The 16,857-nt window shown below is 36.2% G+C and overlaps 1 protein-coding gene across 1 annotated transcript; it reads left to right on the forward strand.

Annotated features, from left to right (window-relative positions):
• The first annotated feature begins 240 nt into the window (after positions 1-240).
• Positions 241-14,031, forward strand: slc2a15b (solute carrier family 2 member 15b). The gene is made up of 12 exons (XM_067403980.1): positions 241-282; positions 4,579-4,677; positions 5,496-5,656; positions 5,762-5,886; positions 7,293-7,438; positions 7,614-7,746; positions 10,964-11,151; positions 11,258-11,368; positions 11,555-11,656; positions 12,813-12,888; positions 13,259-13,386; positions 13,543-14,031. The coding sequence occupies exons 1-12, from the start codon at positions 241-243 to the stop codon at positions 13,795-13,797; spliced, it is 1,566 nt and encodes a 521-aa protein (XP_067260081.1). The 3' UTR covers positions 13,798-14,031.
• The last annotated feature ends 2,826 nt before the right edge of the window (positions 14,032-16,857 follow it).

Consider the following 16,857-nt stretch of genomic DNA (forward strand, 5'->3'; position numbering starts at 1 on the left):
TTTAAAACGGTGAGAAATACTTGCAGGAGGAGCTTCATTTGACAGCAAGCAGTGATTGGTTGAACGTCATATACTCTCTGTCCTCCCTGTTAAATGTGCAGAATTCAGTTATAATTCAGCACGCCTTCTTTCCAGAAATACACTGCATTGGGATGCCGGTGGTATAAAGTTCTTAAGGAAAAACAATACCCGCTCTCATTCGAGTTATAGTCTGAGGGCCGCTTTCTTTTGTGCTCATAGATGGCGGAGGAGGTTTTGATAGATCCTGAGAAAACTAGAGGGGTAAGTAGGCCTAATTTAGTTTACATATTAGGCTATTATTATTAGGCTATTATTAATACATGCAGATATGCTGTATTGTGCCTTTAATTTCTGACGCGTCTTTGAGACGAGGGAGCTATGAGAGATAGACTATAGAAGAAATGATGAAAGATGATGTTTTCTCTAGAAGTCTCTCTCGTGTCATGAGACATCTGTCGAATTCCTTCGCATTTACCGGGAGAAGTTGGCATTATAAAGATTTCATTTATTTTGTTCTCAAGCGATTTATTTAAAGCATTTTAAATATAGTTGTTGTCTTAGATATATTATGTCTTTTTCAGACAACGCTAATACTTTCTGAATTAAACACTTTTAATATTCTTATGTAGTAGAACTAATGATGTCCAATTTCGTAAACTTGTGTTATATTGTTACCTCACAACACCTGTTCTTAAACTGCCCTTTCTCAGAGTTAATATCTCTTGTTCTTCTTTTTTTTTTTTTCAAGAATTAAATATAGCAAGGGAAACCTAATTTGTTGCTAAAGAATGTCGTTAGCCAATTGCATATACAATGGCTCATGAAATTGTGTGCTTCCACACTTCTGTGAAGGAAGCCCAACAAGACAGCAACATTAGAAAGTTTTTTTTGGGGTTAAAGTAATTTATAGTTCTTATATGTTTAAAGGCAGTGGTCCAAAGTGTCTTTTATTTGGCATTTGTCTCAAATGAACATAGTAATGCAAGTATTTTAGCAAGCTGTCAGCTCTCTTGGAGTTGAGCAAAATGGCAGCAAGATCGCATTATCTTAGAAAATAACATGAGTAGCATATCTTTTCAGGCAGGAAAAAAAACCTATTTATTATAGTAGATTTATATTTTTTTCTTTAATAAAGATAAACCAAACCAACCTCAGAGATAATGACAACATTACAGCTTTTTTTTTTTTTTAAGCAAAAATGCAATGACAAAGGTATAAGGCTGCACTAACCCTAACTTTTTATGAGAAAATTACTCATGCCAACAAAAAACCCAACTTTTACAAAGGTACACCTTTGTATATGTTATTTACCCCTAAAGGTGCATATTAGTACTTATGATGCAAAAGGTGCATATTACCTTTTGAATGGACTTGTAATGAATGATGAATGAATCACATTATAAATGGCTGAAATATTGCCTTGCAGTCATTGATTCTGAGGTCTTCTTAGAAGAGCTGTTTGTTGTGAAAGTCTGCTGTGAAAGGTTTATACTGTTATTGCTCAGTTTCTCTATATACTGTATGGTGAAAATGAATGGGCTTTTTACTTCCAGAACTTTACTACATCTCATGAACATCTTGTGCCTGATGCAGAGAAAGCTCTCTTTCTGAGAACCCTGTTCTCTTTTTGGGCCCCGTGACAAAGGGTATGGAAGTAAATCAGTAGCAAAACACGAGAGGTTGCTGATTTGAATGTGAGAACTTGTCGTATTAATATTTGTATTTGTAAACTGAAATTTACACTCACAGTCCTGATGTGAAAAGCTGAATGTTTCGATTTGCACACGCAGACAACAATCAAAACACCCGTGTTACGAAGTTGTAGTTGCAGATTAATAGTTACAAATGTGTAAAATGGCATTCACATAAACAAAATGACAGACACAAATGCGTGAGACATATTTACTTTTACACTTTACTTCAGTTTCGCTGTACAGCTTCAAGTCGGCGCTTACAACCTCTCAGATCTGGCAGTACAAGTTCAATTCCCGGCGCTTTGACTTTTGCTACTCTTTTTGCGATATTCCTGTAGCAAAACTGACTTGAGCACTTGAAAGCAGAAGTGAGAGAGCAGAACGGGGATGGGGGGGTGAAGGCGTTTTATTGGTCGATGCCTGACCAATGAACAACGCCATCCAGTGCGACTTGGCATGCGGAAAGAAATAATTGTATATGTATGAGACAATATTTTCATTAAAATATCGTTAGTTTTAACAGGTTTTTAATATTACAGTGAAAGAGTAATAAAGTTTTGGACCACCAAAACAGCGCAATCTGCTCTATGTAGTGACGTCATTGCGTACAAAAACGTCCTATTTCATTGGCTGACTCCAACCAATAAACGACTTTACTACTCAAGATAATATGAGAGGGCGCTATTTTAATTTAATTAATTTTTTTATTTTTTGCGTAAACTCATTACATATTAAGAGAGCAAGAGAGAGGTTTCAAAGCATCAAAAGGTTTCAAAGCATTAAAAGTGTCGAAAACAGTGCCATCTTGTGGCAGGTAAAATTTACAGCAGCCATAAACCTGAGATCGCAGCTCCGTTGTTTTATCCATTAAACACAAATGAAAGCCTGACGACACTAAATGTGTTTATTTCAATAATGTAATTCACATCTTAAAGCTTGGCAATAAATGAAATGGATCAACAAAAAGAATAATTATAATAATTACTAATAATACATAGCCTACTGAGTAGTTTGATGCAAGTAAATTGTGCTGTTGTGTGTTTATTGTAGCCTATATGACAGAACATATTATGATGTAATATAGGCTACAGGCTTTATTTAAAATGTTTAGTAAATGGACTTGAACTTTCATATAGTAGTGGTCTGGGTTCAAACATTCTAACAGGCAAAGTGAAGCATTTACACGACTGGAAACAATGTGAGGGTTTGTTTTTCATTAATCACATGTTTCTTGGGGGGGGGGGGTAAATCCCTGTTTTCATTAAAATTAAAATATCATTAGTTTTAACTGAGTTTTATATTACAGTAAAAGAGTAGAAAAGTCGTTTATTGGTTGGAGTCAGCCAATGAAATAGGACGTTTTTGTACGCAATGACGTCACTACATAGAGCAGATTGCGCTGTTTTGGTGGTCCAAAACTTTATTACTCTTTCACTGTAATATTAAAAACCTGTTAAAACTAACGATATTTTAATGAAAATATTGTCTCATACATATACAATTATTTCTTTCCGCATGCCAAGTCGCACTGGATGGCGTTGTTCATTGGTCAGGCATCGACCAATAAAACGCCTTCACCCCCCCATCCCCGTTCTGCTCTCTCACTTCTGCTTTCAAGTGCTCAAGTCAGTTTTGCTACAGGAATATCGCAAAAAGAGTAGCAAAAGTCAAAGCGCCGGGAATTGAACTTGTACTGCCAGATCTGAGAGGTTGTAAGCGCCGACTTGAAGCTGTACAGCGAAACTGAAGTAAAGTGTAAAAGTAAATATGTCTCACGCATTTGTGTCTGTCATTTTGTTTATGTGAATGCCATTTTACACATTTGTAACTATTAATCTGCAACTACAACTTCGTAACACGGGTGTTTTGATTGTTGTCTGCGTGTGCAAATCGAAACATTCAGCTTTTCACATCAGGACTGTGAGTGTAAATTTCAGTTTACAAATACAAATATTAATACGACAAGTTCTCACATTCAAATCAGCAACCTCTCGTGTTTTGCTACTGATTTACTTCCATAAAGGGGGCCCACCTATAAAATTTTGAGTAAATTTAACCTCAGACCCAGTTTACATGTTGTTACTGTATTTAAGCTGCTCATGAGAAAATTTGAGAATATTTAGTTGCAACAATGCATTACTAATTCATTTTACAATACTTTTACTCTTTCTTACTACTATAAATCAGAACAAAGATGGTATTTGAAATATAACTAAAGAATTTCTGTTTATTTCTATTTTTGCATTTCTATTTATTCACAAGTGACTGCCTTCAAACTTTCAATTTTCCACATCTTCCATGTCCTGCAGCTGCGAATTTCTTCCACTTAACTGCTTTCACACTTTTAGAAGGTTGTTCATGTGCAGGATAATTATTGTAACTCAGTTTGCCTGAGCAGTGAACACTCATGCCAAATCTAGTCATGGTCCACTTCCGTGCTAATGCAGTCACATGCTAAATGGATCAGAGCCAGAGTCCAATACTTCACACTCACAAATGGTTTTTAAACCATTTAACATTTATGCCTAAAGTATGATTTTTGTACTCCAGTCCAGACAGAAATTTCCTACCTGATTGTCCATGTTGGTTGCAGTGTGTGTTGAAAAACAAATATTTCTGTAATCTCTATTCAACGTTGAACACCCAAAGCTGCTTAAAGGGAGAATTTGTGAATGATTAAAGAAAGGTCTGTTCATATTCATATAGTTTCATATATTTACCATATATGTTCCTTATGAAAGAAAGCTCATGTTAGAAAGATGTAATGTGCTTAATCTAAGTGCAAGACATCTTCTGAAAAGTTTAAATCCAAAAGCAGGAATTTATGTTATTAAAAATGGTTGCATGTCACATGTTTCTCCAGCATCTAACCTCATCCCTGTTGGCAGTAGCATTCCTCTCTTCCTTTGGGAGCTCCATGCTCTATGGTTATAACCTGGCTGTGGTTAATTCTCCTGCACAGGTAACTGACACCAAACACATACCTCACATACTTTTTTATTCAGCTGGATTGAATCACTTACTTGCTGAAACACTGAATCACAGATTGTTCATGTCTTTTCTTCTGATGTTTTTTTATGTTCTTAAAACGCCCTCTCTCACATAACATTTAATTTTAATGAATGCTATTTAAACTTTGACAGATGTCAGTAGCACTAAGTGCTAAATAATATGAAATAATTCACTATTACATTACAGTGAAGGCTTGAAATGGTACATACTTCTGCCAACAAATCACGAGTCCTGACTAGAAGTAACAGCATGATCGCACTCAGATTATAACTGCATGCAGCTTGTGAAAGAGTTATGAAGAAGAGAGGCTGAAAATGTATGCTGTAGTCTAAATTCATGCTCATTTAGAAGAAATAAATATGACAATGGCAAAATGGGTACACAGAAAAAGGCCATTCAAAAGAAAAAATAAATGCAGCAATCACATAACAATATTTTTTTGGGGGGGGGGGGGGGGGGGCGTTTTTCTTTACAATGATTCATCTGTCAACAACTGTATAATTTTGACTTGCTATTACTTTCATTATCTGTTCATCTAATTACATAACACTAGATGCCCATTTTATCAAAATTTGATTGCAAACAGCGGAGAAGTTCTTTAACCCGTAATTTCTGAAATTGCATTAAGTGTGTGATTTAATTTAGTAGAAATTCTTTAGGTAACTGAATCTCATATCAGTGCTTATCATATATTATAACTGTGTAAGCATGATTGGCAATGCCCAGACAAGCTATTATATGTATATATTGTATTTGTTCTTCTAATAGTACATAAAGGACTTTTTTAACCAAACCATTGTGAGGCGGAATGGGTCAGAGTTGGATGAAGAGACTCTCACGCTTATGTATTCGGTCACTGTGTCTATATTTGCCATTGGAGGCCTGGTGGGCTCTCTCACAGTGGGAATGCAGGTTACCAGATTTGGGAGGTAGAGTATGCGGCTTATACATACATTACACTTAATACATTGCACAGCTTCAAGGCCAAAGCCCTTTAGCTGCTTGAATGCTTTGTGCGTCTTACTAATTTCTAGGAAAGGGACACTGGTACACAGCACAGTTCTGGTCTTTATCGGTGGAGGGCTGATGGGCTTCAGCCGATTATGTGGATCTCCAGAAATGATCATTGTTGGACGTTTTATTACAGGGATACATTCAGGTAATTCATCTTATTTAATATGGAAGGCCTTAAAGGTACAATATGTAAAATTTTTGCAGTAAAATATCCAAAAACCACTAGGCTAGTGTTATATATTTTGTCCAGCTGATTACAAACAATGTCTCTAATGTTTTCAACTACTTGTAAATCATGAGAAAATTCCCATTCTAAACCGTGACACGGGGCAGTGCAATCGCCTGTCAATGACGTCAGTTACCTTTGTTACCGCCTTTACTGACGTAGAAACCACATGACAATAGTGCCGTGGACAAATGCGGAAGTAGTGTCTAGCATCCAGCAAACCACTAGCTTGCTTCAAGCAGTTCCTTATTTACTTCTTGCACGTTTTATGGTGGATTGTGTTACTTATTTATGGAACATAATTACTGTTTTCCATCTGCCGCCGGTTCTGTCGACAAGGACAGCTCCCGTAAACTCATGACCGGAAAAGCGGAAGTGGCGCCGGCGACTGTGTCATAATAAAAGTCCCGCTGCTCGTGAGGCGTGTGTTGATCAATCGCTCCAGCTCCTCGTTCAGCTCCCACAACACTCGGTCCTGCTCTGCTTCATACTACAGTAACGTTAATAATCGCATCCACGAACATGAGTTCTTCCAGACTCCAATCCCTATTCTTTTGCACCGTCCTTTGAGATGGAGACCACATGTCCCAAGTTTCCGCTCTAAAACTTGGCGTCATCAAACTACGCCTTTGTTTTGAATATGCTTCTAGCGACTTCTAGCGGAAAAAAAATATCACAAATTGTACCTTTAAATGCCAAAAATGAAAATTCCATCATCATTTACTCACCCTCATGCCATTCCAAATCTATATGAATTTCTTTTTTTTCTGTGGGACATAAAACATATTATTTGGAGAATTGTTTCTTTTTTTGCTGAACAATGCAATCATCAAAACGGTTAACATTTTTCGGGATGTAATCCAGTCTAGGGTGCAATATCACCTTACCTCTTGAAAGCTGATCGAGCGTGTTTCGCTTCCAAAACAAAGAACACAAAACTCATATCTGTCATCCCCAGGAATAGATCAGGGCATGGCAAGGCACAACTCCTAAAGTTCTTTGATTTTTTTTTATTTTAACTCCTGCTCTAAACAGCGCACACAGTGACGCTCTAGCGCAGGTGTTATTTACAGACTTCATCACGCCTTGGCCAGTGGCTTGGTGTGCACTACACGCGACTCAGACACTGGCTCAAGCTAAAGTGATTCTCATAGCGTCAACCCCATGACGCAGCATCGCTGTTCCCTGGAAAGGGAACCTCTTTACTTCTTAAAAATTTACACTTGACTCTGTCTACTTTTTGAATTTTGAATATTTGAAGTGTCATCTGTAAAATATTCATCTTGTGTATTTTTCCGCTGTGCTCCTCTGCTGTACTGCTGTAGGGATATCTCTCAGCGTTGTTCCAATGTATCTGGGAGAAATTGCTCCAAAGAACCTCCGGGGCTTTCTAGGACTCGTGCCCAGCATCTTCATCTGTATAGGAGTGTTTATCGCTCAGATTTTAGGACTCCATGAGATTTTGGGCAAGGTGGTTAACTTCTATTTCATTTTATAACATTGTATGAATATTACAAATATATTGATTGATATATTTTGAACTTTTGTTGTGCCAGCATGTTTTGCCATGTTAAACAGATCTGTTACTGCTTTGATTTTAGCCTTGTTAGGTCTTCTTATCATTATCATTTGGTTGTTCCACACAGGAAGAGCACTGGCCTCTGTTCCTCTCTCTAGTCGTGGTGCCTACATTCATACAGCTCATGTTGTTGCCCTGGTTCCCAGAGAGTCCGAGATATTTGTTGATGGAAAAGCGGAACATTCATGCCACTATCACAGGTATAAACATTTCACCCAAAAATCAAAATTATGGCTTCATCCGAAATCGCATACTTCTCTACTGTATAGTAGCTGGAAAAGAGTAGTATGTCTGAATTCTCAGTATTCATAAAACAGTAGGCGAAAATTACCTGGATGACTTGCAGCTTCTGGCGTGATTCTGAAGTGTGCATACGATGAACACTTTACTATCCCATGAGGATTTATTAATATCAGTGAAGCACCCAACTGACGCTGGTAAAATTACAAAATTACTAATTCAAAAGAAATACCTACTATGCGATTTTGGATGTTGTTCAATCAGGACATTGGATCATGTTGTTCCAAATCTGTACTTTTTTCTTCTCAAACACAAAAGGGGATTTTTTTGAGAATATAATGAAGATTATTAGTGAATAACAACTCACTGCCTCACTCAAAGCTGTATACATTCAGAGGATTTATACAGCACATAATTTTGCCTGGACTAGTGTAATGATACTTTTATTGGGTGCTTTTATAACAGTGCCCATTCATTGTAATTGCATGGAAAACATTGACCACTGCATCCTCTGGTGTGTCAAGTTTGAAACAAAAAATTAACATTTCTATTTCTGTTGTACAACTTAAAATCTTCCATGATAAGTATCCTTGAAATTCTTCCGAATGTTTCCTCTCACTTCACCTCATTAAAGCTGATTGAATTGTGTTGGAGGGATTAGTGGCCAGACCAGGAGACTCTCATAAGCTGTTATTGTCCTTACTGTGATCTCAGAGCTTCAGAAGCCTGAACTACAAAGGCCCATCAGTCATACAGCAGCTACCAGGTGGAGAACTCACTGACTACAGCAAAGAATGTGACACAGGATTAGAGAAGAGTAGCTGTAGAAACATAAAGCCATTTCTATACAGAATTATGATGTATTTGTGCATGATTTAAGGGGATGATATTAATATTGTCATCATGGCAACATGTAGCTCATAATGTTATGAGGCTTAACATCCTGTTGAGTTGCTAATTGAAGACTGTGACTTTTTGAAAGATGATTAGAGATAAATCAGAGGAGAACTGCTTTTTTAAAAACCTATGTTGTTGTTTTTTTCTTTAAAACACTTTATGGTGTTTTACTTTGCCATGGTGGCCTTTGGCTTACTTATAGAGGGTTTACAGATAAATATATTAAGTATAGTGCTGTCAATCATTTTTTTAAAAATGAAACACATTTTTTGTAATTAATTGCTATTAAGCTCACCTAACCTTGTACACCTAACAATTTGTTATATATATTTATATTGTAATACCTATTTTCACACTGAATATTCAAATATTCAAATATAAATAGCAAGATGGTATATTTTAAATATTTGTTTAATGGGATCTTTTTACTTTTAAGTACTATGAATGAAGGCCAGATAATAATACTGCTATATACTGATGTCTCTATTAAATGATTTTTTTTTTTTTTTTTTTTTTTTCTGGGGATGAAATGAGTAGATATGTACTTTAAATAAAGAATTTCACATTATTACAAATTACACTTTAAAAAAAAGTATTTAAAACTGTAGCTTTTAAAAGTGTAATTTTTAAAAGTGTTAAGAAACAGTTATAAAAAAGTGTACAGTGATAAGCTTAATTGAGTACACCCCCTTTGAAAAGTAACATTTTAAACAATATTTAAATGAACACAAAATCAATTTCCAAAATGTTGACAAGACTAAGTTTTATATAGCATCTGTTTAACTTATAACATGAAAGTAAGGTTAATAATATAACTTAGAGAACAAAATTTTCAATTTTACTCATTAGGGTGTTGCAAAAATGAGTACACCCCACTGAAAGTCTCTAGAGCAAAGCTTTACACTACAAATGTCTAATTTAACAAGAATTGAACCACAGGTGAGTCTACGTATTCATTACACAGGTGTCCAGCAGACAGTTGACTAGAGATGGAACTGCAACCATCTCACAGAGACGTCCAGGTCGTCCACGGAAGTTAACACCTCGACAGGAGCATCTTCTGATGAGAAGGGTTGAAGAAAATCGTCATGCAAGTTCACTGCAGTTATCTAAAGAAGTAGAAAGCCAAACTGGGGTGACTATTTCCCGTGACACAATACGGCGTACACTGAAGAGGAATAGCATGCATGGGTGTCGTCCACGAAAGAAGCCTCTCCTAAAGCTCAGGCACAAAAAAAGCCCGCCTAGAGTTTGCCAGGGCCCATGCTGACAAAGATGAACACTACTGGGACTCTATACTCTGGAGTGATGGGACCAAGATAAATGTTTTTGGAGCTGATGACTTCAAAACTGTATGGCGTCGCAAAGATAAGGAATACGAAGAAAAATGCATGGTGCCTACAGTGAATCATGGTGGTGGCAGTGTCCTTATGTGGGGCTGCATGAGTGCTGCTGGTGTCGGGGAGCTGCATTTCATTGATGGCATCATGAATTCACAGATTTACTGCTCCATACTGAAAGAAAAGATGCTACCATCACTCCATGCCCTTGGTTGTCGTGCACCTTTCCAACATGACAATGACCCTAAACACACATCTAAAGTCACTGTTGGATTTCTGAAGAAGAACAGGGTGAAAGTGATTCAGTGGCTCCTGATCTGAACCCAATCAAACACCTATGGGGAATTCTGAAGAGACAAGTTGAGCATCACTCTCCATCCAGCATCCAGTCTCTAAAAGAGGTCATTCTTGAAGAATGGAAAAAGATAGATGTTGCAAAATGTCGCCAACTTGTTCATTCCATGCCTAGAAGACTTGATGCTGTCATTAAAAATCATGGAGTCCATACAAAGTACTAGTAGTTTTTGTTGTGGGGTGTATTCATTTTTGCATTACCCTAATTTGAGTAAAACTGAAAAATGTGTAATCTAAGTTTTATTAACCTTACTTTCATGTTATAAGTTAAACAGATGTTATATTAAACTTAGTCTTGTCAACATTTAGGGAATTGTTTTTGTGTTCATTGAAATATTGTTTAAAATGTTATTTCTCAAAAGGGGTGTACTCATTTACGCTGAGCACTGTACTCTCTTTAATATTATATTATCTGCAACTACAGTTTTTTTTATTTTTTATTTTTTTATTTGAAGCACACTTTTAAGCACACAAGGGATGCTTTAGCCCAAACTGATCTGTTGTATTCTGCTGTTCTGATTCTGACATGATCTGATGGGCCGATATTCTTACATAATGACGCTCAGACTCTGATTCCTATTTGCAGCACTGAAGTGGTACCGTACTAAGTCTAACATCCAGGCTGAGGTGGAGGAGATGCAGGAAGAGCAGCGCTCTTTGTCCTCAATGGAGACTGTCTCAGTATTGCAGCTCTTCAGGGATCCTTCTGTTCGCTGGCAGCTTTTTACTGTCATTGTTGTCAATGCTGGAATGCAGCTGTCTGGAATCGATGCGGTATGTGTGTGTGTTTTTAAAAGTGGTAATGGTGATGACAAATTCCTTCAAGTGGCAATACCATTATTTGAGATGATAAAATGAGACGCCTGGTTTCTATTTCTAGATCTGGTTCTACACCAATGCCATCTTTGAGAATGCTGGCATTCCTGTTCAACAGATTCAGTACACAACCGTTGGCACTGGAGCCATAGAGGTCATCGCTGGACTCATAGGGGTGAGAATGCCATGACTGACACCAAAGGCATATCATAAATATTAGGAAACCATGTTACATTTTTTTTTTTTTTTTTTTGTGCGATTGTGATTGTTCTACATAATAGCATGGCAAATTTAACCTATGATAATATAATTGGCTCCTAAGTAACACTGAGTAATTGACAATTCTCTTAATGTTGTCCAGTGCTTTACTATTGAGCGTGTGGGTAGGAGGCCTCTGATGATTGGTGGCTTTAGCTTTATGGGCGTGTGCTGTGCTGGAATCACTTTCTCCCTCATGTTACAGGTAATTATGAACACTAATATTTACTTGCTCTTGTCTCAATGACCTCAAGATTATTGATACTTGAGTAATATATATATATATATATATTACAGTAATATATATATACATACAGTCAAACCAAAATTTATTCAGACCTTGAACATTTCATTCATTAATACAGTTTATTCACTATAGTTTAAAAAATTGTATGAATAACTTTTGGGTATAATATGTCACAGTTTACTTTATTTTGCTATCCTCACTTACATAAATGAACTATAGTGTCCTGCACCCACTAGAAAAAAATATATCAAAAATATAAAACATTTCTGTATAATTTCTGTATTCGATAATTTGTGGTTTGACTGAAAAAAAAGAATATATATATATATATATATATATATATATATATATATATATATATATATATATACTTGACAATAATGTTTTTGCTCACCAGCCACTGGTTTTCCAAAGTTACTAGCCACTCAGCATTTTGACTGGTAGATTAGGCTGCTGTCAATTTTTACAGGAATATTAGGCTGCTGTCACTTTAAGACCTGACACACACATCCATTATACTGTTTCACATGCATTTTCTTTCTCATCTGTTTGTATTCACTTAAAACATAACTGACTGTTTACGTGAATACTTGCCATGAACAGCATTTTGACATTATCTTGCTTGTATTTGACTGTTTAAGTGAAGCAGCGAAAAGAACTCATTTAGTACTGAGAGGCGGCTTTATGTGTACGCACTTTGGGTGTGAGCAAAAAATCTGTGGAAATGAGTAAAATTATGTATATATATATATTTCTATATAAATAACATATTCAGCAATTACAGTCTTCAGTGTCACTTGATACTTTAGAAAATCATTCTAATTGGCTGATTTGATGCTTAAGTAATATTTCTTGTTTTACCAATGTTGAAAACAGCTGTGCTGCTTAATATTTTTGTAAAAAAAAAAAAAAAAAAAAAACATGATGGAAACAGCATTTATTTGATATACAGTTGTTTTATAATTTTAAACTCTTTATTGTCACTTTTGATCAGTTTAATGTATAATTTCTGGATAAAAGTATTAAAGTAAAATTACTGACTTCAAACTTTTTACTTATTTCTTCATTTATTAGTTTATATATTTTGATCTCCAGTTCTTTTGTCTTTGGTTAGGCTCATTTACCCTTTATGCGGTATGTCAGTGTGGCCTGTGTGGTTGGAATCATCGCTGGATTCTGCATTGGACCTGGTAAAGATCTCACTGGAATTTCTCTTAGTCATTTTCATGTCTGTAGCCTCCATCCTACTCTTAAAAGTTGCCTTTTATATTTGTTTATGTTCTAAATAAGTTAAATTTATAAAATGATACTAGCAAAATTAACTCAGACATGGTTTAATGGACTTTCCTTGTGGATGTTATTATGTACTGCAGCTAATTATATAAATTCTATTTGATAGACTTTTATTTGATAGACTAGTGCCACCTGTTGGTGAAAGAGTATATTTGCTTGCAAAAGAGCATGTCGAATAATGTGATATGTACTTACAGTTGTGTTGCTTTTTAAATGAATTCAAATATATCTTATTAATATGACTTTGATGCTATTATGTTTGCACAGCTGGTGTCCCGTTCCTCATGACAGGAGAGCTCTTTAAACAATCCCATCGACCTGCTGCCTACATTGTAGGAGGATTTCTCAACTGGATATCAAACTTCACTGTGGGATTTGTCTTTCCGTTCCTTCAGGTATGCCTTTTCTTCAGGGAGCTCACTGTATATTGCGGACAGATTGCAGTTTACAATTATCAAATTATGTTGTCAGCATACTAATTTGAGTGACACGTTTGTTGTTCATTTCCAGGTTAAAATTAGATTTTAATCTCAGATTTTCTTTGTATTTAGATGTCAGCTGGTGCGTTCTGTTACCTGGTGTTCTGTGGTGTGTGTGTGGGGGTAGCAGCCTACGTCTACTTCATCATCCCTGAAACAAAGAACAAAACATTTGTGGAGATCAGTCAGTTGTTCGCCTCAAGAAACGCTTGTGAAAGTGAAAACCAGGCGCTGGGACCCGCTGACCAAGTCAGGCTCAAAAAGATGAATGGGTATGGAGCACTGGTGCCTGTAGATGTGGACAAAATGGACAGGACAGAGAAATAGTTGTGGGGGAAAAAGAGAGCGGTATACTGTTCTGGTGCTGCAAAACACTGTTCTGCGTGCTGTGAGAATGTGATGTTTTCATTTTTACATCCTGTCTTTGGAGCATTTACTACAAAATCACTATTACAGTAGCCCATATGATTTATACAATGTAGCATACAAGTCCTATGGGCTAATTTTATGCTGCTTTTGTTTGCAAGTCTTCTAAAAGCCATACAATAGTTTGTGTGATGAACAGACTAAAAATTCTCACGTCTATCTGATAAAATGGAGCCTGGTTGGAAATCAGCAACATCACACATCGTTGCTTGACTGCTAACCAAACGTCAAATCTGCACATTAAAGGCCATATTTGAGAGTTCATTTTAAGATGTCATCATTTTATTTTGCTGGCAGACCTGTGCGGATAACATCTTTTATTCCAGTTCTAGATTTGAAAGCTACAAAATTGCATTATTGTCCACATTCAATTTGAACTGCTTGAGAGCTTCCTCACACAAAGCTATGGTATGCCTTCAGAAGGCTTAGAATATAGAGCACTAGTATTTATGTACTACACTACTGTTCAGAAGTTTGGGGTTGGACATTTTTATCTCTTAAACTCTCCAAGGCTGCGTTTATTTGATCAAAAATACAGTACATTGTGAAATATTATTACAATTTAAAATTTTCATTTTATTTTTTCTCTTCCTGTGATTCATTTTCAGCAGCCATTACTCTGGTCTTTCCTTCAGAAATAACTTTAATATGCTACATTTTTATGCCTTCAGATAAGATGTTAAACCAAGGCCCTGACTCTCTGTGGTCATTAAAAATCCCATGGCATTACTCGTAAAGAGAAGGGGTGTAACCCTGGTGTCCTGGCCACATTCCCTCCTTTGGCCCTTACCAAATCATGGCCTCCTAATAATCCCCATCCATTGAATTTGCGCTATCACTCTTTCTCCTCTACACATTTAGCTGGTGTGTGTTGAGCGCACTGGCGCCGTTGTACTGTGGCTTCATCCAAGTGGATGCTGCACACTGGTGGTGGTTGAGGAGAGACCCCAGATATGATTGTAAAATGCTTTGGGTTTACAGTAGTTATGCTGCTTAATATTTGTATGTAAAAGTTTTACTGTCACTTTTTATTAGTTAAAGGGTTAGTTCACCCAAAAATGAAAATTATGTCATTAATGACTCACCCTCATGTCGTTCCAAACCCACAAGACCTCCTTTCATCTTCGGAACACAGTTTAAGATATTTTAGATTTAGTCCGAGAGCTTTCTGTCCCTCCATTGAAAATGTATTTATGGTATACTGTCCGTGTCCAGAAAGGTAATAAAAACATCATCAAAGTAGTCCATGTGACATCAGTGGGTTAGTTAGAAGTTTTTGAAGCATCGAAAATAAATTTTTGTCCAAAAATAACAAAAACTACGACTTTATTCAGCATTGTATTCTCTTCCGGAATCCTTTCCATTGAATTGATTCCATTTAATTGATTCCATTGAATCCTTTCATCTGTCAGCGTTGGTAATGCACTTTTACATCGTTGTTTTTGGCAATTAGGACATCCGCGACATGCACACTTCGCACCATTTTAAAAAATGGCTTGAATACAGCGTGCGTCTCCCTCAGACTGTAAACGAAACTCTGGCGCACCAGATAACATGTCAGCAGCGTCTTACGTCAGTCGTGAACCCGGATGAACAACAGACCCGGAAGAGAATAAATGCTGAATAAAGTTGTAGTTTTTGTTATTTTTGGACCAAAATGTATTTTCAATGCTTCAAAAACTTCTAACTAACCCACTGATGTCACATGAACTACTTTGATGATGTTTTTATTACCTTTCTGGACATGGACAGTCTACCGTACGTACATTTTCAATGGAGGGACAGAAAGCTCTCGGACTAAATCTAAAATATCTTAAACTGTGTTCCGAAGATGGTCTTACGGGTTTGGAACGACAAGAGAGTCATTAATGACATAATTTTCATTTTTGGGTGAACTAACCCTTTAATGCATCCTAGCTAGATAAAAGTATTAATCTCTTTAAAAAAAAAAAAAAACTGACCCCAAATTTTTGAACAACAATGTACCTCTATGGAGTTTTTGGGTGTGTGGTGACCCGCGGTCACTATGAACCTTTGTAGTATTATAGTAAAGAATTATTTTTGATTTGATTTGTGATGATAAAAATGTTAAAGTGTGTTCCATGGAAAAATACCAGCAAATGGGTTCTGATTCCACATAACTGCCCTCAGGTTGCATTGCAGGGAACTGTTCCTGTATTGCCAGTCTCTTTGGATAAGAACACATCAGGTAAATGACAAATAACCAAAGAACTTGTCAAGTGCTTCTTATTTGGTTGTATATTTAAAGAAAAAAACTATATCTATTCCTCCTGCCTGTTGGAATCTGTGACCTGGCAGGTACAACATGGCTAAAATTATTATTATTATTATTATTACTACTACTACTACTACTACTGTCCATTCAGTAGTTTTATCCACAACCTTATTAAAGCTATAATGTGGCCATAGTATCTTAATGGTATTTTTTTATGGATTCCTTAAGTAATATTGTTTTATACTCTGCTCTCCTTTTTTATATTTGGGATTATGTTCTTGGCTACGTTAGTAGTTTTATTTCAAAGCCTAAGGATTTTCCATTATGTGGAACTAATAATAATAGTACTAACTTATTAAATATGTTAACAAAATAATTATAAACAAATTAGGACAAAGCAAGTAAAATATCTGAAAAGCAAAATACGTGTTACAAATGAATGTAAAACTATGTTGTGTATATAAACATATTCTGTACTGTACTTGTCTGTACTGTTACAGCTGAATGTGTTTTAACCTATTGTCTGATAAGAAGACAATAGTTGTTTTCAAGTATTAATACAACTACTGTTTATTTCATATTCCATGTCATGTGACCTTTTTTTATGTTATGTGTATTTATGAAAGACCACAGTCTGACATGTGCAGTAGAAAACAGCAGAGGGCGTCCAGGACATAATTATGACCACAGTTTCCTAAAACTGGGGTCTTCCCCATGTGTAGGAC

The sequence above is a fragment of the Chanodichthys erythropterus genome, chromosome 12, assembly GCF_024489055.1.
Source record: "Chanodichthys erythropterus isolate Z2021 chromosome 12, ASM2448905v1, whole genome shotgun sequence".
In the NCBI taxonomy this organism is placed as follows: domain Eukaryota; kingdom Metazoa; phylum Chordata; class Actinopteri; order Cypriniformes; family Xenocyprididae; genus Chanodichthys; species Chanodichthys erythropterus.

What these genes read in the sequence shown, in the direction of transcription:
- slc2a15b (XM_067403980.1), top strand. Translation starts at nt 241, where the DNA reads ATGGCGGAGGAGGTTTTGATAGATCCTGAGAAAACTAGAGGG. An exon ending in CAGGTTACCAGATTTGGGAG is followed by an intron (nt 5,657 to 5,761) that starts GTAGAGTATGCG and finishes ACTAATTTCTAG; the next exon opens with GAAAGGGACACTGGTACACA. An exon ending in CTTTCTCCCTCATGTTACAG is followed by an intron (nt 11,657 to 12,812) that starts GTAATTATGAAC and finishes GTCTTTGGTTAG; the next exon opens with GCTCATTTACCCTTTATGCG.